We start from the raw sequence: 20,745 nt of genomic DNA on the forward strand, positions 1-20,745 counted from the left end.
GGATGCAGCATTGGTTTTTATTAATGTATAAAGCCATTTTAGGTAAGCTTCCACTGTATACTGTATATGTGCCAGATTTGCTCCAGTTTGTGACTCTTACAACCTCAGATCCAGTGCCTGGATACGGTTCCAGGTAACTGCCATTTTTTTTCGTCTTTTTGATTACTTAGTTGTGTTCTTTGTATTTTATATGTCTGTGTTATGTGTAATAATGTGTAACGTTGCTGCCTTCTTGGCCAGGTCAGCATTGTAAATGAGATTTTATCTCAATGCCTTTTATCTTAAATAAAGGTTAAATTAAAAAAGTGATACGAGTGCACAGAATATTATCCCTGAACCCTTTTTATGTGGCCGCTTTTCATAGAATCTGCTATATTCACCTACTCTAAATGCAAAAGTTAAATGTATTTAGTGAACACAACAAAAGTATATAAGAGGATTTGTATATGGATGTTTTCACACTTAACATAATATACTAGGCCCGACTAAGCGCAAGTTTAAAACTATTGGTCCATCACGTCTCTTTGACTTTTATTTATAAGGGTTGCAGATGCTTGGTTTTCCCACAAAAGGACACTATTACATATGCTGCCACGAAAGAGGCTGTCATATCTTCAGCCAAGACAGCCAAACCGTTGTCATCCATAAATATGCTGTTGAAACTGATACCAACAGATATACACTAATACATGGCCTGCCCATTGAAAATTCAATATGTCTTTGGTTCAAATATACTGCTCCGTAAATATAAAGGCTGTATTTGTATGTGTGGAGTGTAGACGTCATGTCAATACCTATCCTAAGCAAGGAAGCGGAGGGATGAGAAGTATTTTTCTGAGCAAAGACACAGTTCAAGTTAAGTCTAAGTTCAAGGGCTGACATTTTGGTTTAAAACTTCAACGTTTGGCGCTGTTCACATCTATACTAGACTGTTAAAATCCTATCAGGTGCACTAAGGTCTTAATGAGCATGTTTTAAATCTGAGGATTGTGCTGCCATCTGCTGTTGAAGTTTTATCAGCTCAAGTGGGAAAGATGATAATTGTGTCAGGCCTACATCCATCTTGACTTATAGCCCTCAGTTGATTTTAGATCTTAATTTAGAGTAAAAAAACTGAAAGAAACAGCTCTTACTTTACTTCTTGTTCTTAGTTACAGACCACTTCACTTTACACAAACAAATCTTGCTTAAATTGTACCAATCTAATCTAGCACATTTGGGATCTCTAAAGTTTTATTCATTAGGAGGTTGTACCTCCATAAATGATTTAAATTAAATATTCCACTAATTTAAACAATATTTGTGTGTTTAGGTAATTCTGCTACCACTAACAGCGCATACATCTAAAGCTAGAAGAGATATTTTTTAGGCTGTTATTGGGATCTAGTTCACAAAGGTTTTAGTTTGGTACTTAGTGTGTGAGCGTTAGCATCGTCTGGTTTAATTGAAGGACATCCATGAAGCAGAGGAGCCAGGTGTAATCAATCAACCAATTACTGGCTGACTCACATAAAACCAGTAGTCTGTGGTTCAGTGTGTAGCTCCTGTCTCAACTTGAAGGAAGTGCAGAATACTGGTGAGTGTTCATTTATGTTTGATTTTGTTCTACAGCAAGAGTTTTGAGTATCATTTGTTATGTTGTGCTTTATAAGATGGTGATGGCTCTAATGTTCAAACGTTCCAAGAGGTCCCTATGAAAGCCATTTAGCCTTATGACTCAACAATTCTGTAAGCCTTAATTTTAGACAGCAGCTCTTTGTTAGGGATCTCTAGTTGAAGGAGGATATGTGTTGATTTGAATTGACTCTAAACTTGTCTCTCAACTCCAGATTGAAGATGTCTGGCCGTGGAAAGAAAGCTGTGTCCAAACCAAAATCTGTGTCCCGGTCATCCAGAGCAGGGCTCGCTTTCCCAGTGGGCCGCATCCACAGGCTGCTGAAGAAAGGCCAATATGCCAAGCGAATCGGCAATGGTTCAGCAGTGTACCTCGCAGCAGTCATGGAGTATCTCTGTGCTGAAATCCTGGAGTTGGCAGGAAACGCTTGCCGTGACAACAAGAAGCGTCGCATTGCTCCACGACACATGTCGCTCCTGCCAGCAGTCTGCTGATCTCTTCGTCATTTTTTTACTGCCAACAAGAGTCATAATCTCTGAGGGTGGTGTCCTCCCAAACATCCAGGCAATCCTTGTCCCCAAGAAGAAGACCAAGGCGCCCAGGGACGAGAGTCCAGCTAAAGTTGTTCAGTCGATAGAGTTTTAATAATATACTGTACATGTTTTACAAATGTTATAATAAAGTGTTGTGTTTTTTTTAAACTGATGCTTGCCTTATTTGACACTTCCATAACAGATAAGCAAAATTGGTTGAATGCTAAGAAAAGTGCTCAATGTCTTTCTTCCTAGCTAAGGAAACTGCATGCGCTTTGAGGAATCCCAAGTTGCACTGATTATTTGTAGGATAAACTCTGCCAACAGCAACCCTAGGACCCTACTGTAAATATGTGCAGGTTGTGATTTTTATTTTAGAATAAAGATGCAATTTTGTCTGCAGAAATATGTCGCTGTCCAACTAGCCACATGCTGTTGAGAAACTAATGACATTGCTGCAGTTTACTATTAGGCACCGCTCATGATTTACATTTCTGATCAGTAACAACTGTCAAAGTAAATGTAGCAATACTTAAAGTGGACCTATCATGCTATATTTAAATGATATATTGTAGGGCCATACCTATATAAGGTATATTTATACGTTTCTGTTTTCAAAATACCAAACAGATCATGCATTTTAGCCATGCCTCATTTCGCTCTGTGCTGTTTGCTGTCTACGGGTCTGATTCTGCTGACCACGCCCCCCTGCAGGAGAGGTGAGCCGTGCTCTGATCAGCTGCTGGGCTGTCAAGAGGGGGAGAAAAAGAGATCTCCGTCCGTGTTTTATTATATAGAGTCGTTATTCATTTGTTTTAAAGCTCAATAAATAACAAAGACCTTTGACCGGCACTTTTCTAATTTTGTCCGGAAGATTTCAACTTTAACGGACATCTTGACCGGCGAAAGAAACTGAAACTCTGCCGCACGGTCCCCTCGTTCCTTGGAAGAGGGGACCTGCTCAATGCAATCCCTCCCCGTCGAGGCAAGCACTGTAATTCTCTCCGGTTAGTCCACCAGCAGATGACAAACACCCACCTCTCCGCCTCTTCCAAGGAACGAGGGGAACGAGGCAAACGCTTGCCTCGGGGAGGGAGAAAAAAATCCACAGCGGAGAATAAACGGAAGCGTAACCATGGTAACTATGGGCGAGAAGTCTTCTTCGCTGCTTTTGTGGCAGACTACAGCGCCACTTACAGGCCTGGCATATGTACTACAGCGTCTCCAACGCTTTCGAGCAGCAATGGCCGTGGCCCAACCCCACATTCCCCTGATAGGTGGAGAGTTGGCCCAATAGCCGTAGCGCCACCGTCCTGACGTCAGGACAGTGTTCAAATCTGGATCAGTTTTTATCAGATCCGTTGCAGCCCCTTTTTTAGAGATTTGGGTATGGAGGAAAATAGAGAGGGTTGTGTTTTCTGACACTTGGTGAGTTCCCTGGAACACCGGGGACACATATTCATGTATAAAAGACGTACAAAAGTGCATTTTGCATGATAGGTCCCCTTTAAGTTTTAAAAATAGAATTACCACCTTAAACCTGTTAAGCCCGGAGCCCCCGGGGGCTAAAAACAACAATATTCACGAAACTGTGTCTCAGGGCTTAACATTTAACAACCTATTAATGTGTCATACCCACTTAACTGGAAGAAATTCAGCTACCTGACGATATGAACAATTTTTACCTAAACAAAACATAACTCTAACGCCGAGCGTCTGAATTAGCACCAAGCGAAAGAGTGCTAACGCACTTGGCACATAACTCACAGTAGAAATATGTTATACTTCATCGGATCTGCACAAACTAGAGATCTCATGAAAGCTGAGATTCCAATGGTATAAGTATCATCACTGTGCAACCAAAACTGAGCAAAGATACAGTTCAAGTTAAGTCTGAGTTCAAGGGCTGACATTTTGGTTTAAAACTTCAACGTTTGGCGCTGTTCACATCTATACTAGACTGTTAAAATCCTATCAGGTGCACTAAGGTCTTAATGAGCATGTTTTAAATCTGAGGATTGTGCTGCCATCTGCTGTTGAAGTTTTATCAGCTCAAGTGGGAAAGATGATAATTGTGTCAGGCCTACATCCATCTTGACTTATAGCCTTCAGTTGATTTTAGATCTTAATTTAGAGTAAAAAAACTGAAAGAAACAGCTCTTACTTTACTTCTTGTTCTTAGTTACAGACCACTTCACTTTACACAAACAAATCTTGCTTAAATTGTACCAATCTAATCTAGCACATTTGGGATCCCTAAAGTTTGATTCATTAGGAGGTTGTACTTCCATAAATGATTTTAATTAAATGTTCCACTAATTTAAACAATATTTGTGTGTTTAGGTAATTCTGCTACCACTAACAGCGCATACATCTAAAGCTAGAAGAGATATTTTTTAGGCTGTTATTGGGATCTAGTTCACAAAGGTTTTAGTTTGGTACTTAGTGTGTGAGCGTTAGCATCGTCTGGTTTAATTGAAGGACATCCATGAAGCAGAGGAGCCAGGTGTAATCAATCAACCAATTACTGGCTGACTCACATAAAACCAGTAGTCTGTGGTTCAGTGTGTAGCTCCTGTCTCAACTTGAAGGAAGTGCAGAATACTGGTGAGTGTTCATTTATGTTTGATTTTGTTCTACAGCAAGAGTTTTGAGTATCATTTGTTATGTTGTGCTTTATAAGATGGTGATGGCTCTAATGTTCAAACGTTCCAAGAGGTCCCTATGAAAGCCATTTAGCCTTATGACTCAACAATTCTGTAAGCCTTAATTTTAGACAGCAGCTCTTTGTTAGGGATCTCTAGTTGAAGGGGCATATGTGTTGATTTGATGCTTGCCTTATTTGACACTTACATAGCAGATAAGCAAAATTGGTTGAATGCTAAGAAAAGTGCTCAATGTCTTTCTTCCTAGCTAAGGAAACTGCATGCGCTTTGAGGAATCCCAAGTTTCACTGATTATTTGTAGGATAAACTCTGCCAACAGTTACCCTAGGACCCTAAATATGTGCAGGTTGTGATTTTTATTTTAGAATAAAGATGCAATTCTGTCTGCAGAAATATGTCGCTGTCCAACTAGCCACATGCTGTTGAGAAACAAGTGACATTGCTGCAGTTTACTATTAGGCACCGCTCATGATTTACATTTCTGATCGGCAACAACTGAACAAAAGGTTGACCTGGCAGTTCAATTTGGATACATCTCAAAACGTAAGAGTTTCTCATGTGAAGTTATTGACTGCAACAGTCTAAATACCAGTGACGTGCGGTGAGGTTCATGGCTGGTGAGGCACTGACTCTTTCAGAGTCAGATTTACAAATATTATATTTTGACCTTAATCGAAATATTCGGTTATTTTCTAAAGCTTTTTTAGTCTGATGCTTCGATTCATTTTAAACGGACCGTTCAAAAGGATACCCAAAATCTAAATATTGGATTGTTCTTAGTAAGATAAGATCCCATGTTCATTACAATTGTGGTCTTACCTTGACTTGAAGATGAAGTCCATGCTATCCTTCTGGACAACAATCTCCATTACTTTTTTGTAAAAGTCCTCCTTATCTTCCTGTAGTTTCAAAACAAAAGTCTAGTTGTTTGCGTCTACCGTCTCTGTGTAGAATAACAGTAGCAACAAGAACCTGTGGGCTCACGTGGGCTCACGTGCGCCCCCTTCAGTGCGGCAGAGGTTATGGCTGCCTCTCCTGGTGCTTTTTTCATTGCCGTTGTATGAGACCAGCGAGCCTAAATATCATATACGTGAAATAAGTTATTTAGAGACTATGGATGGCGAGCATAAATGTAATAAAGGGATCTACAAACATTACATTGGTGACCTACAGTGAGATGGTAACAGGCATGCGCTTAGGGCCCGCTTTCCAGCCAGTTTCTGTGGGGTGACACATTCTGAGGTGAGGCAGAGCTCATCTGTGCCTCACACCTCACCCCCACAGTAAGCAAATGAGCCTGGCTTGAGCGCGCTCACAAAATAAGTGCCCGCGCTCCAGCCAGTTACTGTGGGCTTACGTGAGGCAGAGCTCGTCCCTGCCTCACTCCCATGTAGTTGTAGCGGAGCTCGGCCAATTTGCTGATTTTGACTATAAAAAGCGATTGGAATCATACAGAAATCACACTTACAACACAGATCAGTGGAGACATTTTATTATTATTACTATTTAGTTTTTCTTTAGTTGTTTTTCTCATTGGAGTATGACAGGGGAGGCTCTGCCTCCCCGTCGCTGCTAAATACGCATGCTATTCCAAAAGTATTCATTTCAACCTGACTTGTTTTGGCTGCTTTATGTAATCAGACCTTAAACCTTACTTGGGAGGATTTTATACAGTTTTCTTTTTGTGGAATATGATCAGGGCAATGATGCATTTCAGATAGCAAGTATAACAATAGAAATTAAGCATCACCCATAAAATGGCTCCTACACTGTCCTTAGTCTATTTGTAAAAGTTTAAATTAAGTAAATGTAGCAATACTTAAGTTTTAAAATAGAATTACCACCTTAAACCTGTTAAGCCCGGAGCCCCACCCCCGGGGGCTAAAAACAACAATATTCACGAAACTGTGTCTCAGGGCTTCTTAACATTTAACAACCTATTAATGTGTCATACCCACTTAACTGGAAGAAACCCAGCTACCTGACGATATGAACCATTTGTACCTAAACAAAACACAACTCTAACGCCGAGCGTCTGAATTAGCACTAAGCGAAAGAGTGCTAACGCACTTAGCACATAACTCACGAGTCACGATAGAAATATGTTATACTTCATCGGATCTGCACAAACTAGAGATCGCATGAAAGCTGAGATTCCAATGGTATAAGTATCATCACTGTGCGACCAAAACTGAGCAAGGACACAGTTCAAGTTAAGTCTAAGGTTGCGGTCGAATAGTCCAAAAATCAGCTCCTAAATTCTAACCCTATCGTCTATTCCTTGACCTCTGAGTGAAACGTCACGGGGTTAAGGGATAGTGGATAGGAGAATTCAAAAGGATTTAGGAGAAGAGACTGCGGTGCTTTAGAGAATCCGACTGCACTTTCACTATCCGACGTGTTTATGATGCGCCAGCGGAGGTCATAAATGTGGCCTGCTGCTGTGGGGAAACTATGGAAACTACAGTTTTCTATACAGCGGACTACAACATGGATGTATAATAAGAACGAGGGACTATTGTAAATTCATCTAGAGACTCTGCACCGTGCTCTGATGCTGTTGTTTTATGCTTTATGAACGTGGACAACAGAGAAACATATTCTTCATGACCAAAGTTGGAATGGAAATAAAAAAGGAAAGTGAAACTTATGCTCGTCACCCTCTCCCTCCGCATTAATACAAATGATCCCAATACGTATGATTGTATGAAAAGATCTTAAAATCAATACAAATGTATTTATTATTTACGTTAGTCCTTAACATCTATCACTGTGTATATCACCATTCAAACATCTTTTAAAAGTTGAACAAACCCCACACAGCTCAGTAAAGACTGTGAAATGTTGACTTTATTTGATCATTTCAGTAAAAACTAACGTTCATATTTCTCTTTTTGATTATAATACTGATGAACGTTCAAAACAAAGCACTTTGGCAACTTACCACATACGTTTTGAAATGCTTAATAAGCACCGTAACTTTCATGATATCATTTCTCGTTCATAATCGGTTGTTTCCGTGAACGGCCGTCTGTTGTGTGACGGCAAATGCTGCGGCTGCAAGGCATTGTGGGGCAGCATTTTCTCCTCTCCTTTCGGTTAGGGAGGTCCAGTGGTTCCTAAGCTAAAGGAGGTTATAAAGGAAGTTTGAAACCTCCTTTCCTTTCATTTAGAGAATTCGAACGGCACTTATCATGGCTGCCACTGAGGGACTTCCGGGTCATTTCACTCCGTTAGGAAGGTTCCTAAGCTAAATGGACTATTCGACCGCAACCTAAGTTCAAGGGCTGACATTTTGGTTTGAAACTTTAACGTTTGGCGCTGTTCACATCTATACTAGACTGTTAAAATCCTATCAGGTGCACTAAGGTCTTAATGAGCATGTTTTAAATCTGAGGATTGTGCTGCCATCTGCTGTTGAAGTTTTATCAGCTCAAGTGGGAAAGATGATAATTGTGTCAGGCCTACATCCATCTTGACTTATAGCCCTCAGTTGATTTTAGATCTTAATTTAGAGTAAAAAAAACTGAAAGAAACAGCTCTTACTTTACTTCTTGTTCTTAGTTACAGACCACTTCACTTTACACAAACAAATCTTGCTTAAATTGTACCAATCTAATCTAGCACATTTGGGATCTCTAAAGTTTTATTCATTAGGAGGTTGTACCTCCATAAATGATTTTAATTAAATGTTCCACTAATTTAAACAATATTTGTGTGTTTAGGTAATTCTGCTACCACTAACAGCGCATACATCTAAAGCTAGAAGAGATATTTTTTAGGCTGTTATTGGGATCTAGTTCACAAAGGTTTTAGTTTGGTACTTAGTGTGTGAGCGTTAGCATTGTCTGGTTTAATTGAAGGACATCCATGAAGCAGAGGAGCCAGGTGTAATCAATCAACCAATTACTGGCTGACTCACATAAAACCAGTAGTCTGTGGTTCAGTGTGTAGCTCCTGTCTCAACTTGAAGGAAGTGCAGAATACTGGTGAGTGTTCATTTATGTTTGATTTTGTTCTACAGCAAGAGTTTTGAGTATCATTTGTTATGTTGTGCTTTATAAGATGGTGATGGCTCTAATGTTTAAATGTTCCAAGAGGTCCCTATGAAAGCCATTTAGCCTTATGACTCAACAATTCTGTAGGCCTTAATTTTAGACAGCAGCTCTTTGTTAGGGATCTCTAGTTGAAGGAGGATATGTGTTGATTTGAATTGACTCTAAACTTTTCTCTCAACTCCAGATTGAAGATGTCTGGCCGTGGAAAGAAAGCTGTGTCCAAACCAAAATCTGTGTCCCGGTCTTCCAGAGCAGGGCTCGCTTTCCCAGTGGGCCGCATCCACAGGCCGCTGAAGAAAGGACAATATGCCAAGCGAATCGGCAATGGTTCAGCAGTGTACCTCGCAGCAGTCATGGAGTATCTCTGTGCTGAAATCCTGGAGTTGGCAGGAAACGCTTGCCGTGACAACCAGAAGCGTCGCATTGCTCCACGACACATGTCGCTCCTGCCAGCAGTCTGCTGATCTCTTCGTCATTTTTTTACTGCCAACAAGAGTCATAATCTCTGAGGGTGGTGTCCTCCCAAACATCCAGGCAATCCTTGTCCCCAAGAAGAAGACCAAGGCGCCCAGGGACGAGAGTCCAGCTAAAGTTGTTCAGTCGATAGAGTTTTAATAATATACTGTACATGTTTTACAAATGTTATAATAAAGTGTTGTGTTTTTTTTAAACTGATGCTTGCCTTATTTGACACTTCCATAACAGATAAGCAAAATTGGTTGAATGCTAAGAAAAGTGCTCAATGTCTTTCTTCCTAGCTAAGGAAACTGCATGCGCTTTGAGGAATCCCAAGTTGCACTGATTATTTGTAGGATAAACTCTGCCAACAGCAACCCTAGGACCCTACTGTAAATATGTGCAGGTTGTGATTTTTATTTTAGAATAAAGATGCAATTTTGTCTGCAGAAATATGTCGCTGTCCAACTAGCCACATGCTGTTGAGAAACTAATGACATTGCTGCAGTTTACTATTAGGCACCGCTCATGATTTACATTTCTGATCAGTAACAACTGTCAAAGTAAATGTAGCAATACTTAAAGTGGACCTATCATGCTATATTTAAATGATATATTGTAGGGCCATACCTATATAAGGTATATTTATACGTTTCTGTTTTCAAAATACCAAACAGATCATGCATTTTAGCCATGCCTCATTTCGCTCTGTGCTGTTTGCTGTCTACGGGTCTGATTCTGCTGACCACGCCCCCCTGCAGGAGAGGTGAGCCGTGCTCTGATCAGCTGCTGGGCTGTCAGAGAGGGGGAGAAAAAGAGATCTCCGTCCGTGTTTTATTATATAGAGTCGTTATTCATTTGTTTTAAAGCTCAATAAATAACAAAGACCTTTGACCGGCACTTTTCTAATTTTGTCCGGAAGATTTCAACTTTAACGGACATCTTGACCGGCGAAAGAAACTGAAACTCTGCCGCACGGTCCCCTCGTTCCTTGGAAGAGGGGACCTGCTCAATGCAATCCCTCCCCGTCGAGGCAAGCACTGTAATTCTCTCCGGTTAGTCCACCAGCAGATGACAAACACCCACCTCTCCGCCTCTTCCAAGGAACGAGGGGAACGAGGCAAACGCTTGCCTCGGGGAGGGAGAAAAAAATCCACAGCGGAGAATAAACGGAAGCGTAACCATGGTAACTATGGGCGAGAAGTCTTCTTCGCTGCTTTTGTGGCAGACTACAGCGCCACTTACAGGCCTGGCATATGTACTACAGCGTCTCCAACGCTTTCGAGCAGCAATGGCCGTGGCCCAACCCCACATTCCCCTGATAGGTGGAGAGTTGGCCCAATAGCCGTAGCGCCACCGTCCTGACGTCAGGACAGTGTTCAAATCTGGATCAGTTTTTATCAGATCCGTTGCAGCCCCTTTTTTAGAGATTTGGGTATGGAGGAAAATAGAGAGGGTTGTGTTTTCTGACACTTGGTGAGTTCCCTGGAACACCGGGGACACATATTCATGTATAAAAGACGTACAAAAGTGCATTTTGCATGATAGGTCCCCTTTAAGTTTTAAAAATAGAATTACCACCTTAAACCTGTTAAGCCCGGAGCCCCCGGGGGCTAAAAACAACAATATTCACGAAACTGTGTCTCAGGGCTTAACATTTAACAACCTATTAATGTGTCATACCCACTTAACTGGAAGAAATTCAGCTACCTGACGATATGAACAATTTTTACCTAAACAAAACATAACTCTAACGCCGAGCGTCTGAATTAGCACCAAGCGAAAGAGTGCTAACGCACTTGGCACATAACTCACAGTAGAAATATGTTATACTTCATCGGATCTGCACAAACTAGAGATCTCATGAAAGCTGAGATTCCAATGGTATAAGTATCATCACTGTGCAACCAAAACTGAGCAAAGATACAGTTCAAGTTAAGTCTGAGTTCAAGGGCTGACATTTTGGTTTAAAACTTCAACGTTTGGCGCTGTTCACATCTATACTAGACTGTTAAAATCCTATCAGGTGCACTAAGGTCTTAATGAGCATGTTTTAAATCTGAGGATTGTGCTGCCATCTGCTGTTGAAGTTTTATCAGCTCAAGTGGGAAAGATGATAATTGTGTCAGGCCTACATCCATCTTGACTTATAGCCTTCAGTTGATTTTAGATCTTAATTTAGAGTAAAAAAACTGAAAGAAACAGCTCTTACTTTACTTCTTGTTCTTAGTTACAGACCACTTCACTTTACACAAACAAATCTTGCTTAAATTGTACCAATCTAATCTAGCACATTTGGGATCCCTAAAGTTTGATTCATTAGGAGGTTGTACTTCCATAAATGATTTTAATTAAATGTTCCACTAATTTAAACAATATTTGTGTGTTTAGGTAATTCTGCTACCACTAACAGCGCATACATCTAAAGCTAGAAGAGATATTTTTTAGGCTGTTATTGGGATCTAGTTCACAAAGGTTTTAGTTTGGTACTTAGTGTGTGAGCGTTAGCATCGTCTGGTTTAATTGAAGGACATCCATGAAGCAGAGGAGCCAGGTGTAATCAATCAACCAATTACTGGCTGACTCACATAAAACCAGTAGTCTGTGGTTCAGTGTGTAGCTCCTGTCTCAACTTGAAGGAAGTGCAGAATACTGGTGAGTGTTCATTTATGTTTGATTTTGTTCTACAGCAAGAGTTTTGAGTATCATTTGTTATGTTGTGCTTTATAAGATGGTGATGGCTCTAATGTTCAAACGTTCCAAGAGGTCCCTATGAAAGCCATTTAGCCTTATGACTCAACAATTCTGTAAGCCTTAATTTTAGACAGCAGCTCTTTGTTAGGGATCTCTAGTTGAAGGAGGATATGTGTTGATTTGAATTGACTCTAAACTTGTCTCTCAACTCCAGATTGAAGATGTCTGGCCGTGGAAAGAAAGCTGTGTCCAAACCGAAATCTGTGTCCCGGTCATCCAGAGCAGGGCTCGCTTTCCCAGTGGGCCGCATCCACAGGCTGCTGAAGAAAGGCCAATATGCCAAGCGAATCGGCAATGGTTCAGCAGTGTACCTCGCAGCAGTCATGGAGTATCTCTGTGCTGAAATCCTGGAGTTGGCAGGAAACGCTTGCCGTGAAAACAAGAAGCGTCGCATTGCTCCACGACACATCTTGTTGGCAGTGAAAAACGACGAAGAGCTCGACAGACTGCTGGCAGGAGTCATAATCTCTGAGGGTGGTGTCCTCCCAAACATCCAAGAAATCCTTCTCCCCAAGAAGACCAAGGCGCCCAGGGACGAGAGTCCAGCTAAAGATGTTCAGTCGCAAGAGTTTTAATAATATACTGTACATGTTTTACAAATGTTATAATAAAGTGTTGTGTTTTTTTAAACTGATGCTTGCCTTATTTGACACTTACATAGCAGATAAGCAAAATTGGTTGAATGCTAAGAAAAGTGCTCAATGTCTTTCTTCCTAGCTAAGGAAACTGCATGCGCTTTGAGGAATCCCAAGTTTCACTGATTATTTGTAGGATAAACTCTGCCAACAGTTACCCTAGGACCCTAAATATGTGCAGGTTGTGATTTTTATTTTAGAATAAAGATGCAATTCTGTCTGCAGAAATATGTCGCTGTCCAACTAGCCACATGCTGTTGAGAAACAAGTGACATTGCTGCAGTTTACTATTAGGCACCGCTCATGATTTACATTTCTGATCGGCAACAACTGAACAAAAGGTTGACCTGGCAGTTCAATTTGGATACATCTCAAAACGTAAGAGTTTCTCATGTGAAGTTATTGACTGCAACAGTCTAAATACCAGTGACGTGCGGTGAGGTTCATGGCTGGTGAGGCACTGACTCTTTCAGAGTCAGATTTACAAATATTATATTTTGACCTTAATCGAAATATTCGGTTATTTTCTAAAGCTTTTTTAGTCTGATGCTTCGATTCATTTTAAACGGACCGTTCAAAAGGATACCCAAAATCTAAATATTGGATTGTTCTTAGTAAGATAAGATCCCATGTTCATTACAATTGTGGTCTTACCTTGACTTGAAGATGAAGTCCATGCTATCCTTCTGGACAACAATCTCCATTACTTTTTTGTAAAAGTCCTCCTTATCTTCCTGTAGTTTCAAAACAAAAGTCTAGTTGTTTGCGTCTACCGTCTCTGTGTAGAATAACAGTAGCAACAAGAACCTGTGGGCTCACGTGGGCTCACGTGCGCCCCCTTCAGTGCGGCAGAGGTTATGGCTGCCTCTCCTGGTGCTTTTTTCATTGCCGTTGTATGAGACCAGCGAGCCTAAATATCATATACGTGAAATAAGTTATTTAGAGACTATGGATGGCGAGCATAAATGTAATAAAGGGATCTACAAACATTACATTGGTGACCTACAGTGAGATGGTAACAGGCATGCGCTTAGGGCCCGCTTTCCAGCCAGTTTCTGTGGGGTGACACATTCTGAGGTGAGGCAGAGCTCATCTGTGCCTCACACCTCACCCCCACAGTAAGCAAATGAGCCTGGCTTGAGCGCGCTCACAAAATAAGTGCCCGCGCTCCAGCCAGTTACTGTGGGCTTACGTGAGGCAGAGCTCGTCCCTGCCTCACTCCCATGTAGTTGTAGCGGAGCTCGGCCAATTTGCTGATTTTGACTATAAAAAGCGATTGGAATCATACAGAAATCACACTTACAACACAGATCAGTGGAGACATTTTATTATTATTACTATTTAGTTTTTCTTTAGTTGTTTTTCTCATTGGAGTATGACAGGGGAGGCTCTGCCTCCCCGTCGCTGCTAAATACGCATGCTATTCCAAAAGTATTCATTTCAACCTGACTTGTTTTGGCTGCTTTATGTAATCAGACCTTAAACCTTACTTGGGAGGATTTTATACAGTTTTCTTTTTGTGGAATATGATCAGGGCAATGATGCATTTCAGATAGCAAGTATAACAATAGAAATTAAGCATCACCCATAAAATGGCTCCTACACTGTCCTTAGTCTATTTGTAAAAGTTTAAATTAAGTAAATGTAGCAATACTTAAGTTTTAAAATAGAATTACCACCTTAAACCTGTTAAGCCCGGAGCCCCACCCCCGGGGGCTAAAAACAACAATATTCACGAAACTGTGTCTCAGGGCTTAACATTTAACAACCTATTAATGTGTCATACCCACTTAACTGGAAGAAACCCAGCTACCTGACGATATGAACCATTTGTACCTAAACAAAACACAACTCTAACGCCGAGCGTCTGAATTAGCACTAAGCGAAAGAGTGCTAACGCACTTAGCACATAACTCACGAGTCACGATAGAAATATGTTATACTTCATCGGATCTGCACAAACTAGAGATCGCATGAAAGCTGAGATTCCAATGGTATAAGTATCATCACTGTGCGACCAAAACTGAGCAAGGACACAGTTCAAGTTAAGTCTAAGGTTGCGGTCGAATAGTCCAAAAATCAGCTCCTAAATTCTAACCCTATCGTCTATTCCTTGACCTCTGAGTGAAACGTCACGGGGTTAAGGGATAGTGGATAGGAGAATTCAAAAGGATTTAGGAGAAGAGACTGCGGTGCTTTAGAGAATCCGACTGCACTTTCACTATCCGACGTGTTTATGATGCGCCAGCGGAGGTCATAAATGTGGCCTGCTGCTGTGGGGAAACTATGGAAACTACAGTTTTCTATACAGCGGACTACAACATGGATGTATAATAAGAACGAGGGACTATTGTAAATTCATCTAGAGACTCTGCACCGTGCTCTGATGCTGTTGTTTTATGCTTTATGAACGTGGACAACAGAGAAACATATTCTTCATGACCAAAGTTGGAATGGAAATAAAAAAGGAAAGTGAAACTTATGCTCGTCACCCTCTCCCTCCGCATTAATACAAATGATCCCAATACGTATGATTGTATGAAAAGATCTTAAAATCAATACAAATGTATTTATTATTTACGTTAGTCCTTAACATCTATCACTGTGTATATCACCATTCAAACATCTTTTAAAAGTTGAACAAACCCCACACAGCTCAGTAAAGACTGTGAAATGTTGACTTTATTTGATCATTTCAGTAAAAACTAACGTTCATATTTCTCTTTTTGATTATAATACTGATGAACGTTCAAAACAAAGCACTTTGGCAACTTACCACATACGTTTTGAAATGCTTAATAAGCACCGTAACTTTCATGATATCATTTCTCGTTCATAATCGGTTGTTTCCGTGAACGGCCGTCTGTTGTGTGACGGCAAATGCTGCGGCTGCAAGGCATTGTGGGGCAGCATTTTCTCCTCTCCTTTCGGTTAGGGAGGTCCAGTGGTTCCTAAGCTAAAGGAGGTTATAAAGGAAGTTTGAAACCTCCTTTCCTTTCATTTAGAGAATTCGAACGGCACTTATCATGGCTGCCACTGAGGGACTTCCGGGTCATTTCACTCCGTTAGGAAGGTTCCTAAGCTAAATGGACTATTCGACCGCAACCTAAGTTCAAGGGCTGACATTTTGGTTTGAAACTTTCAACGTTTGGCGCTGTTCACATCTATACTAGACTGTTAAAATCCTATCAGGTGCACTAAGGTCTTAATGAGCATGTTTTAAATCTGAGGATTGTGCTGCCATCTGCTGTTGAAGTTTTATCAGCTCAAGTGGGAAAGATGATAATTGTGTCAGGCCTACATCCATCTTGACTTATAGCCCTCAGTTGATTTTAGATCTTAATTTAGAGTAAAAAAAACTGAAAGAAACAGCTCTTACTTTACTTCTTGTTCTTAGTTACAGACCACTTCACTTTACACAAACAAATCTTGCTTAAATTGTACCAATCTAATCTAGCACATTTGGGATCTCTAAAGTTTTATTCATTAGGAGGTTGTACCTCCATAAATGATTTTAATTAAATGTTCCACTAATTTAAACAATATTTGTGTGTTTAGGTAATTCTGCTACCACTAACAGCGCATACATCTAAAGCTAGAAGAGATATTTTTTAGGCTGTTATTGGGATCTAGTTCACAAAGGTTTTAGTTTGGTACTTAGTGTGTGAGCGTTAGCATTGTCTGGTTTAATTGAAGGACATCCATGAAGCAGAGGAGCCAGGTGTAATCAATCAACCAATTACTGGCTGACTCACATAAAACCAGTAGTCTGTGGTTCAGTGTGTAGCTCCTGTCTCAACTTGAAGGAAGTGCAGAATACTGGTGAGTGTTCATTTATGTTTGATTTTGTTCTACAGCAAGAGTTTTGAGTATCATTTGTTATGTTGTGCTTTATAAGATGGTGATGGCTCTAATGTTTAAATGTTCCAAGAGGTCCCTATGAAAGCCATTTAGCCTTATGACTCAACAATTCTGTAAGCCTTAATTTTAGACAGCAGCTCTTTGTTAGGGATCTCTAGTTGAAGGAGGATATGTGTTGATTTGAATTGACTCTAAACTTGTCTCTCAACTCCAGATTGAAGATGTCTGGCCGTGGAAAGAAAGCTGTGTCCAAACCAAAATCTGTGTCCCGGTCATCCAGAGCAGGGCTCGCTTTCCCAGTGGGCCGCATCCACAGGCCGCTGAAGAAAGGACAATATGCCAAGCGAATCGGCAATGGTTCAGCAGTGTACCTCGCAGCAGTCATGGAGTATCTCTGTGCTGAAATCCTGGAGTTGGCAGGAAACGCTTGCCGTGAAAACAAGAAGCGTCGCATTGCTCCACGACACATCTTGTTGGCAGTGAAAAACGACGAAGAGCTCGACAGACTGCTGGCAGGAGTCATAATCTCTGAGGGTGGTGTCCTCCCAAACATCCAAGAAATCCTTCTCCCCAAGAAGACCAAGGCGCCCAGGGACGAGAGTCCAGCTAAAGATGTTCAGTCGCAAGAGTTTTAATAATATACTGTACATGTTTTACAAATGTTATAATAAAGTGTTGTGTTTTTTTAAACTGATGCTTGCCTTATTTGACACTTACATAGCAGATAAGCAAAATTGGTTGAATGCTAAGAAAAGTGCTCAATGTCTTTCTTCCTAGCTAAGGAAACTGCATGCGCTTTGAGGAATCCCAAGTTTCACTGATTATTTGTAGGATAAACTCTGCCAACAGTTACCCTAGGACCCTAAATATGTGCAGGTTGTGATTTTTATTTTAGAATAAAGATGCAATTCTGTCTGCAGAAATATGTCGCTGTCCAACTAGCCACATGCTGTTGAGAAACAAGTGACATTGCTGCAGTTTACTATTAGGCACCGCTCATGATTTACATTTCTGATCGGCAACAACTGAACAAAAGGTTGACCTGGCAGTTCAATTTGGATACATCTCAAAACGTAAGAGTTTCTCATGTGAAGTTATTGACTGCAACAGTCTAAATACCAGTGACGTGCGGTGAGGTTCATGGCTGGTGAGGCACTGACTCTTTCAGAGTCAGATTTACAAATATTATATTTTGACCTTAATCGAAATATTCGGTTATTTTCTAAAGCTTTTTTAGTCTGATGCTTCGATTCATTTTAAACGGACCGTTCAAAAGGATACCCAAAATCTAAATATTGGATTGTTCTTAGTAAGATAAGATCCCATGTTCATTACAATTGTGGTCTTACCTTGACTTGAAGATGAAGTCCATGCTATCCTTCTGGACAACAATCTCCATTACTTTTTTGTAAAAGTCCTCCTTATCTTCCTGTAGTTTCAAAACAAAAGTCTAGTTGTTTGCGTCTACCGTCTCTGTGTAGAATAACAGTAGCAACAAGAACCTGTGGGCTCACGTGGGCTCACGTGCGCCCCCTTCAGTGCGGCAGAGGTTATGGCTGCCTCTCCTGGTGCTTTTTTCATTGCCGTTGTATGAGACCAGCGAGCCTAAATATCATATACGTGAAATAAGTTATTTAGAGACTATGGATGGCGAGCATAAATGTAATAAAGGGATCTACAAACATTACATTGGTGACCTACAGTGAGATGGTAACAGGCATGCGCTTAGGGCCCGCTTTCCAGCCAGTTTCTGTGGGGTGACACATTCTGAGGTGAGGCAGAGCTCATCTGTGCCTCACACCTCACCCCCACAGTAAGCAAATGAGCCTGGCTTGAGCGCGCTCACAAAATAAGTGCCCGCGCTCCAGCCAGTTACTGTGGGCTTACGTGAGGCAGAGCTCGTCCCTGCCTCACTCCCATGTAGTTGTAGCGGAGCTCGGCCAATTTGCTGATTTTGACTATAAAAAGCGATTGGAATCATACAGAAATCACACTTACAACACAGATCAGTGGAGACATTTTATTATTATTACTATTTAGTTTTTCTTTAGTTGTTTTTCTCATTGGAGTATGACAGGGGAGGCTCTGCCTCCCCGTCGCTGCTAAATACGCATGCTATTCCAAAAGTATTCATTTCAACCTGACTTGTTTTGGCTGCTTTATGTAATCAGACCTTAAACCTTACTTGGGAGGATTTTATACAGTTTTCTTTTTGTGGAATATGATCAGGGCAATGATGCATTTCAGATAGCAAGTATAACAATAGAAATTAAGCATCACCCATAAAATGGCTCCTACACTGTCCTTAGTCTATTTGTAAAAGTTTAAATTAAGTAAATGTAGCAATACTTAAGTTTTAAAATAGAATTACCACCTTAAACCTGTTAAGCCCGGAGCCCCACCCCCGGGGGCTAAAAACAACAATATTCACGAAACTGTGTCTCAGGGCTTAACATTTAACAACCTATTAATGTGTCATACCCACTTAACTGGAAGAAACCCAGCTACCTGACGATATGAACCATTTGTACCTAAACAAAACACAACTCTAACGCCGAGCGTCTGAATTAGCACTAAGCGAAAGAGTGCTAACGCACTTAGCACATAACTCACGAGTCACGATAGAAATATGTTATACTTCATCGGATCTGCACAAACTAGAGATCGCATGAAAGCTGAGATTCCAATGGTATAAGTATCATCACTGTGCGACCAAAACTGAGCAAGGACACAGTTCAAGTTAAGTCTAAGGTTGCGGTCGAATAGTCCAAAAATCAGCTCCTAAATTCTAACCCTATCGTCTATTCCTTGACCTCTGAGTGAAACGTCACGGGGTTAAGGGATAGTGGATAGGAGAATTCAAAAGGATTTAGGAGAAGAGACTGCGGTGCTTTAGAGAATCCGACTGCACTTTCACTATCCGACGTGTTTATGATGCGCCAGCGGAGGTCATAAATGTGGCCTGCTGCTGTGGGGAAACTATGGAAACTACAGTTTTCTATACAGCGGACTACAACATGGATGTATAATAAGAACGAGGGACTATTGTAAATTCATCTAGAGACTCTGCACCGTGCTCTGATGCTGTTGTTTTATGCTTTATGAACGTGGACAACAGAGAAACATATTCTTCATGACCAAAGTTGGAATGGAAATAAAAAAGGAGTAGTATTACATATCCCGCTTCAATCTCATTAGTATGCATAAAAAAGTGACAGGTCACACCTTCTAAGTCCCGCCCCCTAATTATGTTAATGACCCCCCTTTGATATGCTAATGAGCCCTTTGTTCGAGGTGTTATCGCGTACAGGTGTGACATCCTCCCCGGTACCCCCCCCCCCCCTCAGCCCACCCCCCCTCCCCCTCACATACAGGTGCTACATCCTCTCAGGTAGCCCCCCATCCCCTCCTCAGCCCCCACCCCTCTCAACCCCCTCCTCCTCCTCCCCCCTCCTGTCCGGTCGGCATGTTCGTTACAGTTTAAATCTTCCGTGGCAAAATTAGAAAAGTGCCGGCTAAAGGTCTTCTATGTTATTTAATGAGCTTTGAAACAAACTGATATGATTCGATATTAAACCAACTAGTTATAGTAGATTAATTAACTATTCAAAACGTGTACAGTAATTTACAATAACACGGGAATAATAAACGGACTGCTCTCCCCCCTCCTGACAACACGCCAGTATCATGCAGCTCGCGGGTCCAATAATGAGTGACTCGACAGTAAAACTAAAACAAACTTTAACTAGTTTAGGTAGTTTGAGAGGTAATTAAAATAGCTACGTGTGTTATCTACGAGTGTGTTTTGTTCCGCTCACCGCATGCAGAGATGCATGTCGAATAGTCCGCAGCACCGGGGTCTCCCTCCGTCAGCAACAGCGGGTATCCCCCGTCAGATTAGACGTTACTAGCGTTTATGTCCATGCATAATCAGCCCCTATAGGACATCTTTTGTCTGTCACACACTATTCTTGTATGTCACATAAGAGGTGCAACTGATGCTGTATTGCGCTAAAGGGGATATCATTCTGAGAGATTTCCATCCACACACACACACACACACACACACACACACACACACACACACACACACACACACACACACACACACACACACACACACACACACACACACACACACACACACACACACACACACATACCCGT

General features: G+C 41.2%; 2 protein-coding genes and 2 pseudogenes across 2 annotated transcripts; all 4 read left to right on the forward strand.

Moving 5' to 3' along the window:
• Nucleotides 1–1,564: 1,564 nt before the first annotated feature.
• LOC117470496 lies at nucleotides 1,565–2,316 on the forward strand (annotated as a pseudogene).
• A 2,427-nt stretch (nucleotides 2,317–4,743) lies between these two features.
• On the forward strand, nucleotides 4,744–9,543 carry LOC117470497 (annotated as a pseudogene).
• A 2,325-nt stretch (nucleotides 9,544–11,868) lies between these two features.
• On the forward strand, nucleotides 11,869–12,712 carry LOC117470498 (late histone H2A.2.2-like). The gene is made up of 2 exons (XM_034115292.1): nucleotides 11,869–11,983; nucleotides 12,237–12,712. Exon 2 carries the CDS (start codon nucleotides 12,244–12,246, stop codon nucleotides 12,655–12,657), a length of 414 nt encoding a protein of 137 aa, XP_033971183.1. The 5' UTR covers nucleotides 11,869–11,983; nucleotides 12,237–12,243; the 3' UTR covers nucleotides 12,658–12,712.
• Nucleotides 12,713–16,415: 3,703 nt separating this feature from the next.
• Nucleotides 16,416–17,268, forward strand: LOC117470276 (late histone H2A.2.2-like). The gene is made up of 2 exons (XM_034114987.1): nucleotides 16,416–16,539; nucleotides 16,793–17,268. The coding sequence occupies exon 2, from the start codon at nucleotides 16,800–16,802 to the stop codon at nucleotides 17,211–17,213; it is 414 nt and encodes a 137-aa protein (XP_033970878.1). The 5' UTR covers nucleotides 16,416–16,539; nucleotides 16,793–16,799; the 3' UTR covers nucleotides 17,214–17,268.
• The last annotated feature ends 3,477 nt before the right edge of the window (nucleotides 17,269–20,745 follow it).

Source organism: Trematomus bernacchii, unplaced genomic scaffold (genome assembly GCF_902827165.1).
Source record: "Trematomus bernacchii unplaced genomic scaffold, fTreBer1.1, whole genome shotgun sequence".
NCBI classification, from domain to species: Eukaryota; Metazoa; Chordata; class Actinopteri; order Perciformes; family Nototheniidae; genus Trematomus; species Trematomus bernacchii.

Coding starts and splice junctions, on each gene's coding strand:
- LOC117470498 (XM_034115292.1), top strand. CDS start 12,244: ATGTCTGGCCGTGGAAAGAAAGCTGTGTCCAAACCGAAATCTGTGTCC.
- LOC117470276 (XM_034114987.1), top strand. CDS start 16,800: ATGTCTGGCCGTGGAAAGAAAGCTGTGTCCAAACCAAAATCTGTGTCC.